The sequence below is a fragment of the Plecotus auritus genome, assembly GCF_963455305.1.
Source record: "Plecotus auritus genome assembly, chromosome: 9".
In the NCBI taxonomy this organism is placed as follows: Eukaryota; Metazoa; Chordata; class Mammalia; order Chiroptera; family Vespertilionidae; genus Plecotus; species Plecotus auritus.
This window is the reverse complement of record NC_137783.1, coordinates 102,421,737-102,442,206: the sequence shown is the minus strand read 5'-3', so window position 1 is coordinate 102,442,206 and position 20,470 is coordinate 102,421,737. Positions and strand designations below refer to the sequence as shown.

Below are 20,470 nucleotides of genomic sequence, written 5' to 3'. Positions count from 1 at the left end.
CACCGGGCCTCTAGTTTACTTATGCTAGACTAAAAAAGATTCTGTATGCTTTAGTTATATTTTCTGTGCAAGGTCACCTTCATTAATGCAGAGCACCTTAAGGAAAGGGCCTCTTCCTCAGTTTTGCCTTTATTGGCTTGGCACTTAATAATGGTAAGAATCTTTCTAAAACTTTTTTATTTTCTGTCTTCAATCCTGGGAGCCATTTTAGGAAGAATGAGACTTGTAGAGGAGCATGGGGGGTGATGAGAAGTCAGGAGAGAAACCTCGGTTCTGGTCCTGCCCTGCCACTCGTGGATTTCGTACCGTTTCTGTTTTCCAGAGCCCCAGCTCTCCATCACTAATGTATTTGGTGTAAATGTCTGCAGTAAGGAGCCACTTGGTAGAGTCACTGCTGGACAAGACACTGGAGAGCTTCTGTCCCCCACTTAGGAGCCTCATCCTAACACTCCTCTGTGTGTCTCTGGAACGCTGCAGGAGCACCCTGGAGCTTCTCTGTCCTTCCCCAAGCATTTGAGGGCAGGAATGCAGGTGTATACGGGAGAAGGATGCAAATGACGGGGACTCAGACTTGGAGTGCTTGGGTTGGGATCTAGCTGGGCTGATGCCACGGTTTTCACTGTGCAGCTACTGCCAGGGCCGTGGAATCTTTCCATGGGCCTCAGCTCTGAAAGACCTGACAGTGGAATTTCACTAACTCTAAGGAGCAAGTCTTTCTACCCTCCTTCCATGTGATTAATCTCATTTCAACCTTTCCATCACCTTCTTTATTTCCTTGCTCCAAGGTGACAAGCTTATTCTGCCTTCCTTCCCCTCTTCTTTCATGGCAGGGGAGACCCCATGGAGGCAGTGGGGTGATTCAGATCCTGCCTATCTCCCACCTCCCTTCCTAACTGTGAAGCCACAGATAAATAAGCCACTCAACCTCTCTGGAACCTATAAAATGAAGATAATTTACTGTATTTGCCTCACAACAGTTATAGTAAAGATTAAGTCAAATAGGACGACACATGCAGAATCACCTAGCAAAGGGACTGACACATACTGGGCACTTGATAGGCACCATCTCCCTTCTCCTGTTGTTGACACCATAGTTCTTACAGGTACCGAACTATCCACAGGCCACAAAGGGGAAGGGAGAGGTCATGCATCCCTCCTGAACCTCTCAAAGTATCTCCCCTTTGCTAGGAACAGGGGGATGATGGGAGACAGTAAATGATCCATGTGACTGAATGACCCATAACCAGTGTAGGAATCCACTGGCTCTTCATGAGGTTGCTATTCAGAAAAGGTAGCACCACCTCCTGGCCCAACTCAGGAGAGAGATCCCAACAAGAAATGTCTGCCTTGTTTTTAGCATCACCTCTGACGTGACAAAGACAGGACAAACTTGCCTTAGCCCTTTTTCTCTGTCTTCCCATCTGTAAATGCATCATCTACAGCCCCCTTCTGCTCCCATAAAGGGAATGAGTTCTGTTGAGAAATAAGCTGCCGTGACTGAGTATATTATTTTCAGTGAGGGTTTCAATTAGGAGATATGACAAATGTTATGAAAACACCATTTCCTTTCACATAGCACAATAAAAGCCTATTGAACACTTAGCATCTTACCTTTACTTTTTCACCATTAATCTCCACTGTCTTAATCATAAAATCAACTCCAATTGTGGCTCCTTGACCTGGGGGGAAAAGACCCTAAAGAAGAAATAATGGAAAATAATAATTAAGCAAATCTTATAATTACAGAAAATGTTCCCACGTCCCCCACCACCAGTCCCTTCCTTTGGCTGAGTTAACCAGTAGAAAAAAGAACCCTAGTTAGTGTCCCGAGAGTCCTGTTTCATTTAACTTCGCATGTATGTATGTTTTGAAGGAAAGAGAAAAGAGGGAGGAAAAGGGAGAGAGAAATTCTGAAAGAAAAAGAAAGAAATGGAAAGGGGGACAAATAAGGGAGAAGAAGACAGAGGATGAAGGGAGAGAATTGGGAAAGGGCAGAGGTGGGGATCTGGTTTCAAAACAATGAAACAAAAAAATCAGACAAGGCTAAGACTGAGTTGCATTGAGCCACCAGGATGAGACAAAGATTGATAGGGGGAAGGCAAAATGGGTGGGTTCTCTAAAAGAGGTAAAATCAAGGAAGATTCAAACTAGTCCTCAATCTAGGGCATGGACATTCATGGGAGTGGACAACAATCTGAGAAACAACAGCAGCGCAGTATGAGAAAAATGAACAAGATGATGAAGCTTTTGGATTTCCCCCTGCCCTTAGGGTGATAACTATATTATTACATGAGATCAGGGCCAATGATACTGGGAAGATAACTGAAGAAACCAGTCGTTCAGGGAGAAAGACCAGTAGCGGCAAACTAATTACCCAATCCGGGCCTCAAATCCAGTGAGTTTGAGATTGATGTAAGCATTTCAAAACAAAAAATGGTTTATCTCAAACTGGAAGCTACACTAGATTCTGTCAAAATCACATGTGTAATGTAATTGACTGTTACATAATGTTTCCTGTAAGCTTAGGGAGGAAGTTCTATCAAGAAAGAACACTTCACCTAGTTTCTCTTCCCTCGTCACTTACATTCCAGAATTTCCAGAAATTAAAGTAAAAAGGCTTTTATTGGCTCTGACAGCTAAGATTGGGCCATCTTTAATTAAATCCATTCCTTAACAAGAGAAATCTTTAATTAATGTTTAATCTTAAAAGACTGAGCTTCAAAACAACAGAAAATGTTCCATTGCATGTCTGCAAAAGATGTAAACATAAGCATTCATAACTTTACTTACAAATATTGAATCAATTTTCTTCTATTTTGGTTTGGCTCAAACACGAGGCTGCCAAGCTTCAAGTGTACAGCTCCAGCTGTTTTGCAGGCTAACAAATGCCACAAAATAAAACAAATCCTTTCCAATGTCTTCTCCCCTCACTTTGCTCCCCAACTCCTCCTGCCTCAGAAACAGCTGAATCCAATCCATTTTAACTGTCTACTAAATAACAAAACCACACATAATCCTGTCTATGAAATATGAACTTTAGGGGGAGCTAAGGGACTGGGAGGGGTAAAAAGTACACAGAAATGAAAAATAAGGGGTGATGTGCTTACTGGTAAAAATCTGTTCAAACGTGGAAGTGTTTTTTACCTCTAATGACAAGGGTTATGCTTTTAAAAAGAAACGCAAGATGCCTATAGTTTCAGAGGTTAGAACATACAGAAGATAAAAATGATCAGGCTGAGCACCAGGAGACCTAGGTCTAATACTAGCTTTGCCACCAACATTGATATGTGATACTAAGAAGTCATTTCACCCCTCTAGACCTGAGGTTTTCACCCATAAAATGAGAGGAGTGGGCTCTTTAAAGGATCTTTTGGCAGTAAGAGATGGTCAAAGGAATGACTGAAAACTTCTCTACATTTCTGCAGTCTTGTCCTCCTGCCAAAAGCAGGAAAGACTGCTAATGTTGGGTGGAAGTAAAACCAGTTGGAGTTTCCAATATGACGCCCCAGTGGTTTTGACTGAGCTTGTTACTTTTGATCTCACAAGGCTGAGACTTAGCAAAAAGCACAAGACCTACTGTGTTCCTTGTAATGGGGAAAACCCTGACATTTCCAAAGGTGACTCTCTGTCCCAATGCTGTTTGTCTTATCCAATCTGCCTCTCCAGGTTTCCCCAGAACCACACACTGTTATTGCTGTGAGGGGCCTTGAAGATCACCAGGCCCCTCATATCCATCAGGAAAGCAGGTGGTGGGTAACCTACCCAAGCTCAGAGATGAACCAAGGGCAGAGCTGGCACTAGGACCTGTGTCCTGACTCTCAAGGCAATGTCCTTTCTACTGCACCAGCTTGCTCTATGCCTCAGATAAAAGAGCTAGTCTCAACTTTTCCAACTAGCACTTTATGAAAAATGCAAGATGCATGTATGATAATCCCAAAAGGGATACCATTCATATCTTTTCTGGAAAAACACAAAAGAAGGTCAACCTCAGAACGATTTCCCACCATTTCTGTATAAAAACAAGTATATAATTTCTGGCAATAATTCTCAAAAGGGCAGCCCCAAAGGAAATTTGTACTTAGATCATAAGATAAAGACTCAACCCAGAGCGGAGATTTTATTTAGTTCAAGTAGTCCTTCACTGTTCTCAATTCATTCCATTTAACAGATCTAGAAAAATTAGCATATTTGGTTCTGAACCAAAACAATTCCCTCCATTTTCTGGGGGACTTGAGAATGCAATCTGATTGGTTTAATTTGTATTTGAGTTTCAACAACTGAATATAAAAATCAAAATAAACAAACAAGAAATCTAATCAACAAAATAAACTGATGAATAACATAGAATCAGAGGCATGGAAACATGGGACAGATGGATGGAAGGAAGCAGGGAGAAGGGGGTGGGAAGACATTAACCAAAGATCTTATATGCATATATGCATTACCTATGGGCACAGACTATAGGGTGGTGAAGGCCTAGGACAGGGTGGGAACTGGATGGAGGGAGGCAATGGAGGGGGAAAGAGGACATCTGTAATCCTCTCAACAATAAAGATTTTTTTAAAAATATATTTTATTGATTTTTTTACAGAGAGGAAGGGAGAGGGATAGAGAGTTAGAAACATTGATGAGAGAGAAACATCAATCAGCTGGCTCCTGCACACTCCCCCCTGGGGATGTGCCCGCAATCAAGGTACATGCCCTTGACCGGAATCGAACCTGGGACCCTTCAGTCTGCAGGCCGACGCTCTATCCACTGAGCCAAACCAGTTAGGGCAATAAAGATTTTTTTAAAATTAATATTTAGGTTTAATTTGATATCCAGATTCATTTGTTTCCTCCTTTGGATTATTATTAATAATCTATTTATTAATCTAATAATTTGTTTTTTAAATCCTCACCTAGGGATATGTTTATTGCTTTGAGAGAAAGGAAGAGAGGGAAGGAGGGAGGGAGGGAGGGGGAGAGAGAGAAAGAGAGAGAGAGAGAGAGAGATCAATGTGAAAGAGAAACATTGATCAGTTGCCTTCCATACGCACCCTGACCGAGGACTGAACCCACAACCTAGGTATGTGCCCTGACCAAGAATCAAATCCAAAACCTTTTGGTGTATGGGATGATATTCCAACCAACTGAGCCACCCGGCCAGGGCCTAATCATATATTTTTGATGCTGCACACTGAAAACAAAACTACTTGCCCCTTTTCATTAAAAGAAGCAGCAAGACCATGGGAGGGTGGTGGTGACCCAGAGAGCCATGCTTCCTTGAAGTGGTTTAAAAGCTCTAGCCTAGGCTGCAAAGCTGGTGCTCTTTCAAACGGCGAGTTAATAACTGGCAGCCAAGAGGCTGGCGCAGGGCCAGTCACCTGTCCTGTTATTTCTCCTAACCCCACAGGCCACACCGAGAAAGCCAATCCTGGACTTCCGAGTTCTCTTACCTGAGTGAATCGTCGGACTAGGCACGTCTTCCCCACACCAGCATTGCCAATTAAAACAATTTTAAACAGGAAATCATAATCTTCCATACTCATTTACACAGCTGCAAGGCAAACAAACACAGGCAAGAGTGAGATGGGGCCTGGTCAGACTTGCCCACAGAGCTGAAGCTGCGCCGGCCCTGTCTCCTCAGGAACAGCGCGTCTGACTCATTTGAAGAGCAATTTAATGCTCCCCTCTGGTGACTCTGCCGGTGAGAGAGGAACACAGGTGTTTGGTCATAGATGGACTTTATTCTTCCCCAGCCACCTCAGACCACGGAGAGTAAATGACACAGATGCTCTTTCACCTGGTAACCCTTATACTTCCAAGTAGTCAGGTCGCAGGTCGCTCGTGTGATAAGATGTGTTTTCGCATGGAAAGGAGATTACAGATCTATGTGCAGAGAAGTCAGGGTGCAAGGCAGCAAGGCAAAGGGAAGTCCATCTCTTTCTCTCTGAATTTCTCACTGATCTTCCCCAAATATCAGTTAAAAACCTTCATCATTCCTCTGTCCTAAACTTCACTTGCTATATACAGTTATTTGTTCAGATGTCTATCCCATCCTTGAGAAAGGGCTTACATCTTTCAGCTCTATTTTCCTAGATTATGGGACAGAGTTATGCCTAGTAAATGCTACTCTAGAATGAAATAATTAATTAATGGTCATATTGCTTAAGTTATAGGCCTTCGTTTCTCTAACTGTGCTAAGAATACTATATGCTCTACTTCAGGGGAATGTTATGAAGATTTATAAAAACAACAACTTATATAGTCTTAGAATCCATAAAGCCCCATCCTAGTGAAAATAATTGTAGTCCATTGAGTACCTACGATGGTACTGTGCTAATCACCATACAGAGATCTCTGCCCTCGAGACCAACATGAGAAAAGCTAAACAACAACAACAAAGTTCTGCCCTAACTGGTTTGGCTCAGTGGATAGAGCGTCGGCCTGTGGACTCAAGGGTCCCAGGTTCGATTCCTGTCAAGGGCATGTACCTTGGTTGCGGGCACATCCCCGGTAGGGGGTGTGCAGGAGGCAGCTGATCAATGTTTCTCTCTCATCGATGTTTCTAATTCTCTATTCCTCTCCCTTTCTCTCTGTGCAAAAATCAATAAAATATATTTTAAAAAAAAAACAACAACAACAAAGTTCCATTCAATTCCAATCAGTAGCAGAGCTCATTTCATAAGGTGCAGGCAGAACAAGCCCGGTGGACTCTGGAGGAGGAGGGAAAGGGTGACAGCAAGCCATGAGGGGAAGGATGCTTGGAGAGCTAGAGAAGCCTCAGCCAGCTGGGCAGCAAATGACTCGGGGTTGCGGGGCAGAAACAGAGCCCACTGTACTGTCACCTGTCAGGTAGCAAGAGGAGTAGGTTCCCTGTATGCAAAGGTGTGTTCTCTGTGGATCTTAATTTCAACTGGTCCTTGGAAAGATGACTTGACAACCAGGCCAAATGCAGCTGGCAGCTCATGGGGTTCTGTCTCAGTTCAGGGGACCATGAAAGGAAAACATTTCTCTGTTAAGAACCTGGGTCCATAAGAAGTCATTGTACTTGCTATATGCCAGGCAAGGTACTTGGCACCTTATGTATATTTCCATTTGTTTTCATAAGTCTATGAGGCGGGTATTTATTTATGTTCCCTACTTTACGAGTGAGTAAACGGAAGATAAAGGAAATTAAGAGGATAGCCTGAAGTCATCAAAAGAACTCTAGCATTGCAGCCAGAAAAACCTAGGTTCACACCTTTACTATACTGCCTTTTAAGTCTTGCCTTGAAGGATAGTGAAAATTTTTTAGAGTCTTAACTTCACTACCAGCAAAATGGGGTTAGTAACACCTATACCACAGAGTTGTGATGCTTGAAGTAATTAATGAAAAGCCCAAGGACAGTATCTGGCTCTTAGTCACCCCAAATCCTCTCTGTGACTCACACACTTTCCATGGTCTGGTTTCTGCCTTCATTATCACCAGCACCATCTCTGCCCATGCTCTAGGCTCACTGGATTTCTTCAGTTTCTTAAACACCACATAGAATGCAACTTCCCCTCACTGCTCCCGGCCCAGGTAACTTTTATTCCTCCCTTAGATCTCACATTAAACATTGCTCTCTCTAGTGTGCTTCTCTGACCTATGAGGGGGACTGGGCACCCTGCTATATGCTCCCACAATACCCTTCTCCTCTCCTTTAGTAGTACTCATCATGCTTTACGGTACTTAATCATATATATCTGTCTCTAACATCATGCCTCAGCACCTCGGCCACACACACACATGCACACACACACTCAGGACCATAAGCAGGATGAGAATAACGAAGTTGTTCAGTCCTGATCCCAACCCGTCCCCATCATCATCATTTTATTATATATTATTAATTCATTTCATCCTCCAAACGATCCTATCTGGTGGACACTACTAGCAGCCTAACTTGACAAATGGGGACACTGAAGCAGAAGAGAAGGTAAATAAAAAGTTGTTAAGACCTCACTTAAGTTGTTAACACAGCCTGGGTTCATTTCCCTGAACTACTGCCCTGTAGTGCCTTTCACAGTACCTGGCTCATAGTAGGAGCTTAAGAAAGATCTGACACATTAAATGATGAAGGGTAAGCACTTAAGAAACATGTGATTTCCATTCTCTCTTGTGGCTTCAAATTCAAAATTCTTTTCCACCGCACTGTAGTAATCTAAATAAGAATCAAGGTCAAACTCTGAATAAAAACTCAGGGACAGAGTATGTTCATTAAAACTCAAGCTGTTAACAGTGAAAAGAAAAGAAAACACAGAGACAGCACAAGCATAGCAGAAAGATTTGAGGCTCTGTGGACCACCCACGAACCACAGCTCACTGCTTTCATGAGCCTATAAACAGGGAACACAGGATGGGGCTGCATTCTTTGTCTGAGCTTAGATTGTTTGCCACACATTTACTTCTCCATCTTTGGCAGAGGTCAAAGAAACAAGCAGAGAATCCAGAGAACAGCATCTATACTAATAATAGAGGGATATGCAAATTGCCTGGGATGCCATCACAGTAACAGTAATGACCAGCAGGCTGTGTGGGGTGACCAGGCCAGCAGGGGGGTTAGTGAGGGATGACCAAACAACTGAACAGCAGGCTGCGTGGGGCGACCAGGCCAGCGGCGGGGGGGGGGGGGGGGGGGGCAGTTAGGGGCAACCAAGCTGGCGGGGGGGCGGGGGTAGTTAGGAGCGATCAGGCTGGTAGGCAGAAGTGGTTAGGGATGATCAGGCTGGCAGGGGGGGCGGGCAGTTAGGGGTGATCAGACAGGCAGGCAGGTGAGAAATTAAGAGCCAGCAGTCCTGCTTGTGAGAGGGATGTCTGACTGCCGGTTTAGGCCTGATCCCCAGGATCAGGGACAGTCAGACATCCCCCGAGGGGTCCTGGATTGGAGAGGGTGCAGGCTGGGCTGAGGGGACCCCCCCCCCATGCACAAATTTTGTGCACCAGGCCTCTAGTTCAAATATAACAACCTGAGGAACAGGGCTCCTAAGAGAAGGTTAACAGTGCCCAAATCACGCACCTTCAGGAAAGGAAGGCAAAGAGTTACCTGGTCCAAGTCCATGGTCATCATCAAGTCTCATGTAGTTACCACCTGGAGTGAGCCACAGAATAAAAATTAAGGCTCTTCTCCTTTCTATAAGAAATTACTTTAATGCTCTATTGAGTTTTTTTTTTTTAATATATTTTATTGATATTTTACAGAGAGGAAGGGAGAGGGGATAGAGAGCTAGAAACATTGATGAGAGAGAAACATCGATCAGCTGCCTCCCGCACACCCCCCACTGGGGATGTGCCCACAGCCAAGGTACATGCCCTTGACCAGAATCGAACCCGGGACCCTTCAGTCTGCAGGCCGACGCTCTATCCACTGAGCCAAACCGGTTAGCATCTATTGAGTTGTTTTTTTTAAAAAAATAAACATCTGGGAGGAAAGTGTTTGGAATCTTTAAAAATGCAGGCTAAGGCTGGATTGTAAACTCCAGGTTACCTGCTGTGGTTACTGTTTTCTTTCTAATAGAAAACACAATGCTGAGTGAAAAGCTCACATAATTCTCTGGAAACTGCACTCTGAGGAAGCCCTTCTGCTTGGTGAGTAATGCAACAGCTCAGGTATCACCAATCACCAGGTGATGAGGCAGCTTCCCAGGAAGGGAAACCCATTCAGAAGCAGTCAGTTACACCCATCCCTAAACGGGCAGCAAAGTCAGACCTTGTCTGGGAAGCAAGCACCTGCCAAGACATGCCACTGGCCAGGTGCTACTCTAGAAACTGTATATTCTATTGATGATGATGATGATGATGATGATGATGATGATGATGATGATAGCTGACACTCAATGTTTATGATGTGCCAGGTTCTGTTCTACAGGTATTCACTCATTTAAGCCTCACAACAACCCTATAAGGTAGGGACTATTATCATCCCTGGCTTTCAGAAGATGAAACTGAGGCACAGAGAGGTTATGCTAAACATATACAACTAGTTAGTCTTAGGACCAAGATTCAAACCTAGACCCATCAAACTCCAAAGCCCAACTCCTTCTGAAGTAGATGCTGCTGCCCCTTGCCTCGTGATTAATAGCACTGCTCTATCTGTCATGAGGGCGGAGGCTCAGGTGAATGGAAGCCCAGCCCCTGTGAACTACAGTGCTCTAGAATCTCCCCGCTCTGAAAGCAGCACCCCACACTGATAGGTTCACACACTGATTCCAGATCATACAAGCACTGCTCCTCACTGTGACCTCTGAGCTCACGTTTCTTTTAGGAGCTGGACCCAGACTTTTCCCTGCATAGCATGCCCACAATTCCGTCATCATTCATCCATGTAACCAAGTACCAGGCACAGGATCATGACTCAGATAAACAAGCAAAACCCCAAATGACATGATCGCCACAATAGCTCTAAATAAATGGAGATATGCATAAGGTCCAAAACAGGAAAATTAGACGAAGGAAAGAAAAAAATGAGTTTAAAAAAGATACAGGAACCGTGTACTTGGCAAAGCTTGAAAAGAAAAAAATTGGTGGTGCGGGGTGGGAGGACAGGAGCGGTTAATGGGGGAAAAAAGCGAATCTATGTAATACTTTCAATAATAAAGATTTTTTTAAAAAAAGACAAAAAAAATTCTGAGCAATGTGATTTTGGCAGCATAAATCATTTAACAAAGTGACCTTTAAAAAAACAAAACAAAACTGTATTCACCGTTGTGAATCAGAACACTTCCCCCTTGTCCTTCTGGTCTAGTATAACAGATAAAGTCAAGCCTTCTGGTGAATAAAATCCCTGTCCTGCCTTCTGATCCCCAGCCCCTGCCCAAGAAAAAGATAATCTGAGGACATGTCCTTGTTCAAAAACCATGTGTCTCACTCAGGTCCTTTCCCTCTCACAGTCTCAACTGAGACCCTGTAAAATGGGGAGTGGGGAGAGGGAGGTGAGGGTTGGGTGGACAGGTGCCACTACCCCTCCCAGGATAGCCCATTCTCTCATACCACACAGGCAGCATGACAATGAAATCAGGAGACCCGAGTCTGCTACAGAGCTGTGTTAAGTTTCCTCCTCCATAAAATGGGGATACTATTAGAGCCTCGATCACTGAGTTGCTTGGGAGGCAAATAAAATAATACGTGGAATAGTGATCCTTTTTAAAATGAAATAATCACATTTTTTAACCCTTCTGTCAAGAGTCATATATACAGATTACAGGACATACAGCCAAACGAAAAGGAAAGAAAATCACCTATAATCTTTCCCTCTCCACACCTCTTCCTGGGGATAAGGACAGTTAAAGTTGTGGTATATACATCCTTCTAGTTTTTTTATTTCTATATACTCACATCTATCTGTATATTTTATAAATGTATGGCTTTAAAACAAAAACAGAATCAGCCCTAGACGATTTGGCTCAGTGGGTAGAGCACTGGCCTATGGACTGAAGGGTCCCGGGTTCGATTCCAGTCAGGGGCACGTGCCCGGGTTGCAGGCTCCATCCCCAGTAGGGGGTGTGCAGGAGGCAGCCAATCAATGATTCTCTCTCATCATTGATGTTTATATCTTTCCGTCTCCCTTCCTCTCTGAAATCAATAAAAAAATATATATATTTTTCTTAATATATATTTTATTGATTTTTTACAGAGAGAAAGGGAGAGGGATAGAGAGCTAGAAACATTGATGAGAGAGAAACATCGATCAGCTGCCTCCTGCACACCTCCTACTGGGGATGTGCCCGCAACCAAGGTACATGCCCTTGACGGGAATCGAACCTGAGACCTTTCAGTCCGCAGGCGGACGCTCTATCCACTGAGCCAAAAAAAAAAAACAGAATCATAACATTATACAAAATTGTTGTTTTTTTCTAAAGAGAAGTATTTTCCCAAAACCCAACATAAGAATTCATGGTCTACGATCAGAGACCATCAGCATCCATTCAGCATTTGCTCCTATAACCTTAAATACTCAGAAATGGAGAAGGGAAGAATAGTGACATACCTTTGAGAAATACTACATACTACAACCCAATGTTGGAGATTTAAAAGGTTCTAAAAATCCCCATAATTAAGAAAACTGTCTAACTTCATTTAATCCAGGGTTTACCAAGCATGATTGTAGCTCAGAATTCTTTTCTCATATAACACCTTTTAACGTCCTTTGCTACTAGGGCTCCATTAAACATTAGTGTAGTCAATGCTATTTTATAGCATTGGAATTGGGGCCATACAGGTAGGGTTGCTAGATGAAGGAAGGAAGGGAGCAAAGAAGAAAGGAAGGAGGGAGGAAAGGAAAGAAAGAGAGTAAGGACACCAGTTAAATTTGAATTTCAGATAGCAACAAATAAATTTTAATATGTTTATTCCAAATATGACATGGACATATGAATAATTTTTTAGTATAGAAGTGTGACCCAAATACTGTGTGGGACATACTTACACTAAAAAAATTATTGGTTGTTTGCCTGAAATTCCAATTTAACTGGGCATCCTATATTTTATCCGGCAACCCCACCCAGGGAAAATTTTAGTCAGCAAGTCCAGTAAAAACAGAGGCCCTAAACACAACACCATGCCCACCCAGAAGCTGCAGAGGGAGATGGGCAGAGCATAAGAAACAGAATACGCCTGATGAACCCAAACAACCAAACAGAGAGAATAAAAAGGGGCAACACGTGACATTGAAGAAGGCATTTCTGAGCTGGGGCTCTTTAGATGCTGCGCCACACTTGGGGACTGGGCTCAGTCTGGCATGTGGGGCTCTGAAGGCAAAGTCTCTCCCTCCTGGACAACTCCAGCCGCTGTGGGCCTTCCTCCAAGTACATCTAGGCGTGTGCACCTGCCTGATGGAGAAGGGAGTGCTCTACATGTCTATTGCCCCAACTGTCCTTAAGGACAAGAAGCATGCTTCAACAAGACACTCGTGTCTGCATATCCCACCGCTGTGCTCAAGATGTATACACTGAATTGAAAGGATTTGATCCATCTTTTGCTCTAACAAGGTTCTGTCTCAGGAAGCTCATTATTGCTTAATTACCAGAAGGCAATTACTAAACATTATTATAATCAACTGCTGCAAGCTCACTTGCTTAACACCGGCTGTTAATTTCATGTTATTGCAAGGTAATTATGCTGCTTGGCTAGTGGTGTCAAATACCCCCCTGTGCCATCCCTGCTCCTCATTTACTGGGCCATATTCTCCATCTTTTTTATATGGTCCCTTACAGGGGATCTGCCAATATCTCATGGACTGGCTCTGATCATTCAATATGCAGGTGAGGAAACTGAGGGTTTAGGTGACAAAGTGACTCACCCTAAATCACACCCTAGTGAGTTGCAAGGTATCCTCTGTCTCCTAACCACCTGGAACTTCTCCCCTTGCTGGAACACACTATGTAGTCCCAGGTTCCTGGGAATGTGGACCATGATTTGAACACTTAATATGGGTCAGGAACTATGCTGAATGTTTTCCATATATAATCTTACTTAACCTTTTCAACAACTCCATTAGGTAATTGTTATTATTCTTATTCCCATTATACAGATAAGGAAATTGAGCTTCACAGAGGTTAATTAATTTGGTCAAAATTACAAAACTAGTGAGTAAAAGTACACAGATCAAAACCCACATCTTTATGGGTAAATGTTAAATTGGAATTCTATCTCACTCTTTATGCTAAATAAATTCCAGATAAATTAAAGATTTGGATTTTTAAAAACAAAAGCATGAAAGTACTAGAAAAAAGCATGACATATACAAAATCTTAAAGTGGGGATGACCTTCTAAAACTTACTCAAAATCAAGGCCATAAGACAGGGGTGGGGCCCTAGCCAGTTTGGCTCAGGGGATAGAGCGTCGGCCTGCGGACTCAAGGGTCCCAGGTTCGATTCCGGTCAAGGGCATGTACCTTGGTTGCGGGCACATCCCCAATGGGGGTTGTGCAGGAGGCAACTGATCGAAAAAAAGACAGGGGTGGGGAACCTTTTTTCTGCCAAGGGCCATTTGGATATTTATAACATCATTCACAGGCCACACAAAATTATCAACTTGAAAATTAGCCTGCTATATTTGGTCAAATATTTAATTAACTCACCCCTAATGCCTTGGCAGGGCCAGACCAAACACCAAATGATTTCGCAGGACTTATGCGACCCATAGGCTAGATATATCCCACCCCTGCCATAAAACAGATTGACCAGTGACTAATTAAATCTTTTAAAAATTCTATGGCATAACAACAAAAATGAACTCATTGAAATACATACAACTAAAGGCTAACTTCCTTAAATGCATAAAGAGTTCCACCTACAAATCAATAAGAAAAATTGAATAACACAACAGAAAAAATGGGTAAAGACCATGAGCAGATAGTTTATGACAGGAAATAAAAAGGGCACTTACATATTTTTTTAATGATCAGCTTCACTCTTTAGAGTAAATCAAACTCTATAAAATTTATCATTCATAATTATAAATTATAAGTTTTAATTTTAAATATAAATTATAATTCATAATGAAAATGATAATGAATGTTTAAACAGAAACCATTTTTCATTGCAGATTGGCAAAGTTCATTCCGTATTGGAGAGAATATGGAACAATGGGCACTGGTTACACTGATGGTGGGAGGTAAGTCAATGCCACCTCTATGTAGGGCAATACTGATTAAAAACAGAAAGGCTATTACAAACCCTCTGACCAGCAATTCCACTTCTAGGAATCTATGCTACACTTATACTGATGCATGTGTACAAAGATACTTGGAGTAGAATATTCATTACAACAGTGTTTGCAACAGCAAATATGAAACAATCTGAAAGTCCAGCAGCAGGAAAATAGTTGTACAGTCTGTGGAAACTATACATCAACATACCACGCAGCCTGCTATGGACATCTGCAATGTGCATTAAGTGAAAGAAGGAAGGTGGAAAGTGGTGTGTATAGTATGAACAGGCATATCATTGCCGAGAACCAATTCCAGCATGTAATAATTACAAGAGTTTTACCAAAAGATTGGTGAAGCTTGGGGAGCTCAACAGGGTTGTGTCACATATGTAATTTACCTGTTGGAAATGTCTAAAAGGCACTCCCCCCAAACCTGAATGGTATTGTTAGCTGCCAGGCAGCTCAGGGCATTTTATTGCCTCCTGTTGGCCAAACACCTGAACAGCTGTAGGCTATTCCCCAAACTGACAATGTTTCTGTATATCCTTTGATACTGTACCCTTTGAAGTGTATATTTCCACCTTGCCTTAGGACAGGTTGTGTTGAATAAAAGCAGCGTCCTTGGTCAAGGGGAGAGCCTTCTAGCTCCTTTAGCTGGAAGCTCCTCTGACCCCCAATGCCTTTCAAAAATATCTTTCGTCCTGGACTCCTTCTTAATCATCTATGCGCAGCCCCTTTCTCCAGAATGCTGAACCCTTTGTAAGGCCGGGGAAAAGAACCCCGGCATATCATTATTTATCTGTGGAAGCATGAAGGCTCTGGGAAGGTTACAAAAGAAAACCAGCAAGTGTTTGCCTCTGGGGAGGCTGAGGTATCTAGTTCTTTCTAGGAAAAAAGATAACCTCCAATTCCTAACAAATTATACTCTGCCCTTCTATTCAGTCTACAGTAGTGCTTAATACAGTGAGAGAGGCCCTTTAAAAAAAAAAAATCTGTTTGGAGTGCTCTGTTTCTCTGTTCTTTTCTTTGTCTGCTCTGCTGCACCCTTTCACATGACATAGAAGGACTATCCCACCTAGACTCTGGGTACCACTGTTTCTCTATTAAACCATATCTCAGGCCCTAGCCGGTTTGGCTCAGTGGATAGGGCGTCAGCCTGTGGACCAAAGAGTCTCGGGTTTGATTCCGGAAAAGGGCACATACCTTGGTTGCAGGCTCCTCCCCGGCAAAGGACATCTGCAATGTGCATTAAGTGATCAGAGTTTGTGCAAGAGGCAACCTTTTGATGTGTTCCTCTCACATCGATGTTTCCCTCTATCTTTCCCTCTCTCTTTCACTCTCCCTAAAAATCAATGGAAAAATATCCTTGGGTGAGGATTTAAAAAATAAATAAACAAACATATCTCAGCACAGCAAGTCCCTACACTGTAGATTCATTCTTTCAGACCGATTTCCCTCAAGACCAAGTATCCGGTGTATGACAGCCAAAACCAATGGGTAGAACAATAGTGTATCTGTGTCACTGATAAAAGTAAAACTCTGGCACATGTGTATCATGCATTCCTGCTCTGAAATTACTCTCACTGTACTCTGACACAGAATCTTCCTTGAAGAAGCACTCAAAAGAGTGAGTTGCCTCCAGCCATGCAGCATGCTAGCAACAGCCAGAAGAACATTCCTGGTCCTTTGACACCAAATCAGAGCTGCTGCTAGGTAGGATGAATAAGGTCTGCAAAGATAACTCCCTACTGAGCAAGGCCAAGGGCATAACCTCCAGGGAGGCTGGCATGGAGCCATCGATGAGAGGGAGCTCAAAAACAGCCCTTGGGAATATTTTTAAAGACATATAAAATAAAAAATAAAAACAAAGTAGGCCTGAGACCTTCACAGTATTATTTTTAAAAAGCAAAACAATAAAATAACTATTTATAGTCTTTGTCTGTATTGTCTTTTATATTTTCCTATTTCCTAGAAATACACAATACATTTGGGATACCAGACACATAAGGAAATTGAAAATTAAGCTTTGAAACAGCATTTCATCAGCATTAACCAAAGCAAATGTCTGAATCAGATTGTTAAAGTAACAATGCTCTGTCACCTTCCAGAGGAAGCAGGTGTCACTGCCCGGAGCATAGGTTGGGTCTCCTACAGAGAGGTGAAAGGAGAAGGGAGGGCCGGCTGCACTGGATTTCCCCTGTGTTAACTCCCCAGGCAGAGCTCATTAGTTTCCATATGAAGCACCTGGGCACAGGTGCTTGACAAAGAGTCTTGGATGCTCCTGGAAATACTAGCACCTTGTTTCCTGGGGGAAAAGAAAGATACCTTTCCTACTCATTAATTCCTTTCCAAGATGGAGAGATTCTATCTGCAAATCATGTTTATTGAACTGTTCTGAAAAAAGGCCCTTCCAGACCCAACTTGCTGTTTCCGTCCTCTGCACAAGCAGGCAAGGCTCCCTCTGTTGTCCTCCTCCAACAATAAACAATACCACCCATAAAGAGCTGGGTTGGGGGGGAGGAGGGGGGAGTCGGGGAGGTTGTTCCCTGGCCCTCCTTGTTGCTCTCTAAATCAGGGGCTGTGTCTAATCTCTCTTCTGCAGAAGCCTTCCTGTGCCTGTATGGCTGGACCGGAAGGGCCTCCTTATCAGCATCTTCAGTCTCCTCCCTGAGGCTGCACACACAGTGCAGCCTGGCCAAGTGGCCAGAGGTCAGGGCTGCAGCCCATGGGGGGACCCAAGGCCCACCAAGGACAGAGGTGTCTCCTCTGCCAGGAGACTCTCACTCCAGCTGAACTCTTATCAGCTGTTTAGCAGATTCTCTCCGCTCTGGAAGCAGGACAAAGTGAAAGGGAAGAAGGTGTCCACGTGCTCTGGGACTCACATAGATGAGGATAAACTATAGGAATTTGCTTGAGTCTGTGAAGCTTCTTGGAGAAAACTATCTGTCTAGAGCCTAAGAGCTCTACACACACCAGCCCATTTCATCCTTGAGACAGCCCTGTTGGGAGGGGTTTCTTAGTTACTGTTACTATCCATAGCGTTTATGTCTAAACAACACCTCAGGTTTGCAAGTGCTTTGCTAATTATCATATCTGCATCTTGGCGAATTCCGATGTAGAAGACAAGGTAGATATTCTTTCTCAACATGGTCCCCCAACACACACACACACACACACACACACACACACACACACACACACACAGCATGCCAAAAGCCATCTGTCACCAAGGTCCACAGATTTTCTTTCAGAAATGTTGCTTGAATTCTCTCTCTGCTCCAGCTTGTCTCTACCACACCCACCTGGCTCAGGCCCTGGTCAGCTGTCACCCAGCCTGTCTCCTGTAGACTTCTAACCAGGTGAAGTATAACATGGCACAACTTTCCTCAATAGCAAGTTTTCGATTTTCATCAAAAGCCTTAACAATGTGCACCCTCTTTGACCTAGCAATTCTGCTTGGGGGACTTTTCCTAAGGAATGATTCCAAGATGTGCACAAAGATTTCTTCACAAGAAAGTTCATTCCAGTATGACTTAAAATAAACCCCGCAAATGGAGGAAGGAGTAAACTGCCATCCAACAATAGAGAAGAGGTTATACTTTCATAGAGCCACATGATGTAACATGATGAAATATATACTTGAAAGGAAATACATTTTTTATTGATTTTCTTTTTTTTTTTTTTTTTTTTTTTAAGAGAGAGAGAGTGAGAGAGGGAGGAAAGGAGAGAGATGGAAACATCAATGAGAGAGAAACATCAAATGGCTGCCTCCTGCAAAGCCCCTCCTGGAGTTGCAGGGGATCGAGCCTGCAACTTGGGCATGTGCCCTGACCGGGAATTGAACTGGGGACCTCAACCACTGATTCACACCAGCCGGGTAGGAAATACATTTTTAAAATGCTTACCTCTGGGTGGCAGGATTATAGCTTATTTCCTTCTTTATATGTTTATATCTTTCCTAAATTTTCTTCAATAAACATGAAATTTAGAAATAATACACTTTGTTGAAATACCAGTGACCATCCACTTTCAACTGGCCCTTCCAGAAATCATGATCTTTCTTGGTACAAGCCAAAGCCATCACAGAGTTCAAAGCTGTCATGCACTGAGCTCACTGCTGGGAAATCACTTTAGGGAAAGAACTGAACCAACTCAAAATGCTAAGTGAACAAAAATGCTCACTACGACTTATCTAAGAGAATTGGAAACAATCCAAATGTCCAACAAGGGATAGTTCAGCATGGAACATCAACACCCTGGAATGCAGGGCAGCCGTTAGAAATGCCAATTATGAAAACTATGCAGAAATATGAAATAATGTTGACAATGGGCTATAAAATAAAAAGAATACACAAAGCTGCACTTATCAGGACTGCGGCTATGAAAAATAAGCCTGCATATGAACAAGGGCACTTCAAAAGTAAGAACGTGTGTTGTGTTAGGATTATGGGATTACAAGGAGATTATTTTTAAGTTTTTTTTTTTCATTTTTAAGTACGTTTTTAACATTTTGCATGTACCACCGACACATTTTTTTTAAACGTAGAAAACATAGCACAGGGGAAAATAAATTACCAAAGGAACACAATCACTGTTAGCATTTTGATATGCTTCTCCCTGTCTCTTTTTCATGTACACTGGTGCGTTTGTTTGGTTTTTATCATTGTAATCATGTTCAAGTTTTCTTAAAAGTAGTTACAAAATCATTTTTTGAAGAATCCATGAACTTAGCATAAAATCTGTAAGAGAAAAACATCGTAGTGGTTTTTTTCAAGTGCTATCGAGAGATCTGGCCTAATATAATGTAACAACAACAACAACAAAGCAGAAATATTTCACCATTGTGACAGAATAGACAGATTGGTCAAAGTTCCTAATGCTTGCAGAAAATTCTTAAGCCTATTTCAGTAGCTATAAACCAGGAATATGTGTTACTAAAGCTCATGTAGTTGGAAATTAGAAGGGATTTTACAAGACTAAAAACAGAAAGATGCAATGATGAACTATGTTTTCAGATCAGAAAAAGCTTGAAGGGAACAAATCCAATCAGTCACTGGGTCCAGAATATTTAACCTCTTTACATCTGTCACATCCATACTCTCCTGTGCACTTGCCCTGACCTTCATGGGGGCCAGCCTCTCACACCTGGGTTGCAGCTGCCCTGTGCTGCCTACTCTCTCTGCCTTCTTCTCACTTCCCCACTCATATGCAGACCTTCCTCCGCTCTGCTGTCATCACGCACAGGCCTAACTTACATCCGTGCCACTCCTCCTGGGAGAGAAACAGGGACAGGGGAAATCACAATCTAAGCAGTACTTGAGCTCTGCAGCCCGTGAGAGTGGGCCCTGAAGAAAGTGAGAGGAGCAGCTGAGTCTGTTGTCACCACTGAGGGGCTCTGTCAGAAGTTGCCCATTGTCCTCACTTGCAGAGAGGTGTGGACAAGGAACCTGGAAGGCTGGTTAACCTTGGAAGCTCTGAAAGGTCAGAGCCAACCACTCACTGTCTAGCTGAGACAATGATAGCTAAAGCAACTCCCACATTTTAGTCTTATGTAAATCCTTGCTGATTGGCTATTACTGGCTATGGGTGGATCCCAAACCTTAATAAAGGGATAGCAAGGCCAGAGCAAAGCGGAGTCCTCCCCCTAGAGTTGGGCTTCCGCCTGGCCCCCACTATCACCAAATTAATATTTTCTAGTCTCTTTCATTTGTGTGCGGCCTCCTCCAGAACCCAAACCCTGAACCTGAACCCTGAACCACGTGGGTCATGGGGGGGACACTCGCAACTGGAGCCCAAACATGGGACACTCGCAGGGC

At 43.0% G+C, this 20,470-nt stretch overlaps 1 protein-coding gene across 4 annotated transcripts in view; it reads right to left on the bottom strand.

The window, feature by feature from the left end:
* Positions 1 to 20,470, bottom strand: part of RAB30 (RAB30, member RAS oncogene family) — a 77,390-nt gene that overhangs the window by 8,359 nt on the left and 48,561 nt on the right. For all 4 annotated transcript variants that reach the window (XM_080687546.1, XM_080687547.1, XM_080687548.1 and 1 more), the window contains 2 exons: positions 5,439 to 5,539; positions 1,612 to 1,695 (listed from right to left, as the gene is read on the bottom strand). In XM_080687546.1, the coding sequence (XP_080543672.1) occupies positions 1,612 to 1,695; positions 5,439 to 5,531 (177 nt within the window). In that variant the 5' untranslated portion in view covers positions 5,532 to 5,539. The remainder of the gene's footprint in view (positions 1 to 1,611; positions 1,696 to 5,438; positions 5,540 to 20,470) is intronic.